This window comes from Zingiber officinale, chromosome 5B, assembly GCF_018446385.1.
Source record: "Zingiber officinale cultivar Zhangliang chromosome 5B, Zo_v1.1, whole genome shotgun sequence".
In the NCBI taxonomy this organism is placed as follows: domain Eukaryota; kingdom Viridiplantae; phylum Streptophyta; class Magnoliopsida; order Zingiberales; family Zingiberaceae; genus Zingiber; species Zingiber officinale.
The window spans coordinates 105,483,895-105,489,942 of NC_055995.1; the positions used below are offsets into that span (position 1 = coordinate 105,483,895).

Consider the following 6,048-nt stretch of genomic DNA (forward strand, 5'->3'; position numbering starts at 1 on the left):
CATTGATGGAGGAAAATTGATTTTGGGAAGTATTTCTAGGACTTTGGTTTCACCACAATGAACATTGACACCTTAATATAATTTACTCTTTTACTTCATTGTTGAAATGCACGAAGATGATCTATCACGAGGCATCCAATATCTTCTTTTGGAATAATATCGATGTATCTATCCAAATACAATGCCTACTTTTAGGGTAATCTTACAAAGCGATTACTTTCTCAGGGAGACTCTTATCATGATGCCCAAGGTCTCCTAGGTGCTATCTCCTACTTCATGACATTGAATCGGGATAAACCCATTAAGTTTTGTGATAGTTGATGCTCTCGAAAGGTTTTGGATTACTTTCATAAAAAAACTTTCAAGTTTTAGTTTTTATGGGTTGGAGAATTAGGTTCACCTCTTGGTCCTTTCCCGCATCCTTGTTGTATGAAAATGCATGTGAGTTTCATAGTCATGTATGGATAATAAAGCCGGATTAAGAATCAACACATCATGCGATAGAAAGAGATAAACTAACATAAAATGAATATCAATAATGCATCAGACTACTCTCTCATCCTATAATAAGAAGAACTACTCCAAAGACATGGAAAAGCAACATTCTACAACTTAAATCAAAGAGAAAAGGGAGAAATAGCCCAGTCGTCTTGTGTGTCAGTGTCTTCAGATGAACTCCAAGCTCTCGAGAGGATGGAATATAAACGACTCCTTTGAAATGACGCTCTCCAAGGGTTCCTTATCACAAAGAAACCCCTCTGATGCCTCAACACGAGACACTTGGGTGTCTTTTAAAGTCTCCAAGGCCTTCCAAATTCATGGAAAAACTTCCAAAAATATCGAGGTGCCACCATCATACCAAGATTGTGTGGAAAAGCATGAATGGGTCATGTCAGCTACTCGAAATCTTATTGGTGAGCAACAATGCCGAACATGATCATGATTAAAAGTATGGTCAACTCGTGTTTCCTTTTGGAAGTTCGATTGCTGATCAATTTCATGCCTAACTCTTTAAATGATGTACGGTTGTGTCAGGGGGCACGGCTAGACCATACATCATGTTGGTAAATGACATTCAAAGGCTCTTTATCTTCATTATAGCTTTGCATTCGTGTCCTGTCAATAAAATCATACAAAGAGCATATTTTTGAATAAAAAGGATGAAAACAATAGAAAGACAATGAATATATGCCAAATATATTCATGCAATGGAACAATTGCATGCAAAATAATATTAAAAATATATACATGAAACACACACATCAATGCTAAATATTAAAATTCTAACAGATTGAGATCAATTGGATGTTAGATAGTAAAGTCTCAGTGGATTGATAAGGATACGATATTAGGCACGATGAAGTCTCGAAGGCATGAGAAGTCTCTTGGCATGATGAAGATAGGGAAACATGAAGGCTTTAGGTGTAACAGAAGTGTCACGGGAAGCTAGAGAAGAGAGTAAAACTTGTGGTTGTATTTGTGATTATCGTTGTGTATTTCTTATATATTGTGAACATGAGCACCTCTTCTCCGTTATAGCCTATGATTGAATGTTGACATGTCAGGTTCGGTCGATCAAAAAGCCTTATCAGTCGATCTAAAATTGCTGATGTGGCAAGTCAATCTCATTCACAAGGCGGTTTTCACTCATCCTATAGCTAACATGACATCCTTTTGGTCTTCCAAAACATGATATTGGTCGACTAGAACCTAGTCAGCTCCTATCACTGCTCTGGATCACTTTCCATATGTTATCCGAACACCTGACCTTGCAGTCTGAACGATTGATCTCTTACATCGGATCTACATAGCTGGATCAATTTCCACGTGTCTTCCGATTGCCCGATCTTGATATTTGATCACTCAATCCTAATCCATCATATCCCATCAAATAGATAATGATAATCTTGTGCGTAGGTTGACTAATCAGCTTGTTTGGTTGATCAAAAGATCTGATCAATAGAAATACTTATTTCGGTCTCTCAAAATCTCAGACTCATGCAACCACACCTGAGTTTGCTAGAACTTTCCTTTGCCAAGATCTAATCACTTTAACCTGTTTGGACTTTTCTCTTACCAAGCATTTGGTCTGCCTTAACATGTTTGGACTTCCCATGTCAGACATCTAATCAACCTTAACTTGTCTGAATTTTTCTTTTAAGAGACATCTAATCAATCTTGACTTGTTTGGACTTTTCCTTAGCTAGACATCCGATCAACTTTGATCTACATGGACTTTTCCTTTGCCCGACATAGATAACTCTTGACCTGTCTAGACTTTTCTTCATGTCTAGGTCAACCTTGATCTTTCATTTAACTGTCAAGTATTTGATCACTCTTGATTTATTTTAATTTCTAATCAACTGTCAAGCATCTAGTCACTTTTGATTCGCTTAGACTTTATACTAACTTTGTCAACCTTGACAAAATTACTTGACCAACCTTGACTAGAATTTTATTGAATATATTAATCAAATAAATATTAAAATCCTAAAGGTCGATTATACCAATAAAATAAAAACTTCTTGGCACAATAAAGTCCTGGATACATGAACCTCTTGGCAGATTAAGGTGAAGTTTTGATAGGAGAGTACTCGGCGCGCTTGTATTTTGGGATGAAAGGGAAGGAATGGACTGACTTAGAAATTATAAGTTAGTTGAACACCTAATTCCAATATGATTTTGGAACAATGATTGCGATCCAGCAAGGATTCAATAAACCCCTAGATGAAAATGAAAATAAGCTGAACAAGGACAAACGAAATCACAATCGAAGAAAAAAAGCATACGGCAGATGGAAGAGCCATATACATTGTCCAATGTGAACTACCCAACAAAGAACTCGACAAGATACACAATTATAACGATGCTAAAGATTTATAAATTAAACTTGTTGAATCGTATGAAAGATCTTTGGAAACTAAGCTCACAAAGTAAGACCTACTGAGAACTCAGATGACTATGTTCAAGATGAAGGGGGACAAAATTATGCTCCAAAATGCATGGGCAAGATAAAGAGGGGAAATTTTTAAAATAAGTATAAACAGTAAAATTATTACAAAAATAGATAAAATTAAAACTTTTTACAAATATAGGTGAGAGGTGCTCATATCCGGGATTTAAATCCCGGTTCTTTTTAAATTCCGGGATTTAAATTCCGGATATGATGAATTACCGGGATTTAAATCCCGGTAAATTTTTTTAAATTTTTTGAACATATTGCTTTTTTCATGCTTAAGTTTTATTTTGTAAAAAAATTTAAATCCCGGTAATTTTTTTAAATTTTTTTTGAACATATTGCTTTTTTCATGCTTAAGTTTTATTTTGTAAAAAAATTTAAGCAAATGACATTAAAAAAAATTACCGGGATTTAAATCCCGGATATTCATCATATCCGGGATTTAAATCCCAGAATTTAATAAAATAAATTAAAAAAAAAAGAACCGGGATTTAAATCTCGGATATGACCACCTCTCACCTATATTTGTAAAAAGTTTTAATTTTACCTATTTTTGTAATAACTTTACTGTTTATATCTATTTTAAAAATTTTCCCAGATAAAGAACATCGTGTGCTATTCAATTGGTTAGAAGATGACAACTTTATTACAATAAAATAAAAGGTCAATTTTTAATTGGTACATACTCTTGGACAAAGAAAAAAAACCTACTCCACCCTCTAACTACTCAACAGTCGATTATAAATTAATTTTATAATTTACCTCATCTTATGTCATATGATGTACATGGAGTAAAAGTAATTATTTTTTTTTTCCTATGATATACAGAAAATCCTTTACACCGACATCGAGCACCTTGGCACTGTACACTTCACCATCCAATACACATCTAATTCTTTGCATTGAAGAGATAAACTTATTTTCTTAGAACAATTTATCAGATTTGAGAGCATGATTTGGTGAGCCTTGTAAATAAACTCTAGAAGGGAATTAATATTTATTCTTAAATAAAATTTCACACAGATCAATCAATTTACCAGTGCAATCAGAGACATGATTCAGTACAGATGAAGCGATAATAATCAGTAACATCAAGAATAATGAAAAAAAAAAAAAAAAGAAGAAAAAGAGAGAGAGGAAGACATATCGAACAAAAGCAAGCCAACAGATATCGAACTCGCTAAACATGACAAAAGTAGACGAAATCAAGAAGAAGAGAGCGAGCTAAGCTGCCATCAGCAGTGCCGCGGCCGTCACGACCATGTTCACCACCACCGACAACCCATTCCTTGATGCGGCGCTCTGATCGGCGGCCGTCTGATCCGCAGGCTGCTCCTGCGGCCCGGCCGGCGGCAACGCCTTTTTTGACTTCGCTGTTCGTGGGGTCTTCTTCTTCTTCTTGGGGGCCTCGGGCGCCGGTGCCGGGGCCGGCGCCTCGGTGGGCTTGAATATCTCCGCCGGCCGAAGGACCTCGTCGATGGCGTAAACGGCGAGCGGATCCTTGTCGATGAGCGTGGCGGTGATGGTGGCGACAGTGAATCGCGTCTTGAGGGTCACCTGCTGGCCCTCGTTCTGGACCGTGAGGTTGTAGTTCCTCGCCGTCCCGTCGGTGGCGAGCGTGTTGACGACGCCGTTGCCGGTTCGGAGGGTAGCGACGGAGTAGTAGACGGGCACGGCGTGGTAGAGCAGCAGCGAGAGCTTGGCGTCGGGGGTGAGGTTCTTGAAGGTGGGGAGGAAAGGCTTCATGGCCTGGTCGAGGGGGCAGAAGGCGGTGAGGCCGCCGTCGACGCTGCTGGCGAACGTCTGCGCCGCGTCGGCGGTGGAGCTGAGTAGGTTGGCGAAGGCGCCGCATCCCTTTCTGGCCATCAGGGAGGTGAGGTTGACGGGCGCATCCGGGGCCTTGGCGGCGAGGGCGCGGCCGCGGGTCGCTATAGGGTAGACATTACCGGATCTACTAGGCCCGGCGACGGCAACCTGGAAAAGGAGAAAACAGAGGAAGAAGAATGAGATGAAGGAGGAGGGGCAGCGCAGCCTCATTTCGGTAGCAGGGCTTCAGAGAGAAGAGGAAGTAGCTGCCCCTCAATTGTATGCCTACTTTCTTTTACAGAGCAGAGTCTAAATTAAGAATGAAGAGTCGAAGAAGATTGATGGATTGTAAAAGGTAAAGATAAAACAACAGCCCAACAGTTCGCTGAGCGCTACTCGCAGTGTTGTCGGCAGCCGAATAAAATATTTTTACAATTTTAATATCCTTACCTTTTCTTTTTCTTCTTTCCGACAATTGACAGTAGGACTTGGAGTTGTGACATTTTCAAAACGCACCCTTTCTCGAAGGGTACATTATTTTTCATTTCACCCCCTCTCATCACCGACCCACTGTAATATAATATTATTTTCAAAGAATTGGCTCACTGTGGCATTATTGCATTTCAATAATGTTACATTTCAAAAATCAATACTACTTCAATATCAATTTAATATTGTATAAATCTTAAAATCAGTATCAACATTTCAATCATATTTAGTTTTAAGAATTTCACATGGGCATTGATCAATCGATGTTTTTTTTTTCCAGAAATTATAATTCGACGTCGTAGCATTGGGGCCCTCCCTGAGATTAGATAAACACTATAGGACAGAGATCGAGATAAAAGATGCAGAAAATTTTACTCTAAAACAACAACTTCCAGTTTATCGAACGGACGGCAATGGTGATAGGAGCTCATGAAATAGTGTCGGTAAACCAAAATCTAAAAGTCCGGGAGATCCTCAGTTAAGTCGACGACAGAGATAATTTACCAGCAGCTAATAAAAATGAGCAGTTGCTTTGTTTTTTTCTTCTTTAATTTAATTTAATTGGAAGAAGGTGAGTTGAAGTGGGCACGGGCTTCCATCATCAGGCAGGCGGTACCTGTCTGCGGAAGATGCTTGTCGTCGCTCCGTCCATTTTTGATCGTGCGGTCTGGACTGTGAAATAAAAATGGATGGGAAAAAGAGAGCCGCCGACAGTGAAGTAGTGTACTGTTAACGAGACGGTTCCTAATATTGGAAGAAAATCTACGCTATTTCTTATATAATATATTTTTTTT

The 6,048-nt window shown here is 38.8% G+C and overlaps 1 protein-coding gene across 1 annotated transcript; it reads right to left on the reverse strand.

Annotated features, from left to right (window-relative positions):
* Nucleotides 1-3,932: 3,932 nt before the first annotated feature.
* On the reverse strand, nucleotides 3,933-5,113 carry LOC121985271 (fasciclin-like arabinogalactan protein 1). The gene has a single exon (XM_042538614.1). It carries the CDS (start codon nucleotides 4,994-4,996, stop codon nucleotides 4,184-4,186), a length of 813 nt encoding a protein of 270 aa, XP_042394548.1. The 5' UTR covers nucleotides 4,997-5,113; the 3' UTR covers nucleotides 3,933-4,183.
* Between the last annotated feature and the right edge of the window lie 935 nt (nucleotides 5,114-6,048).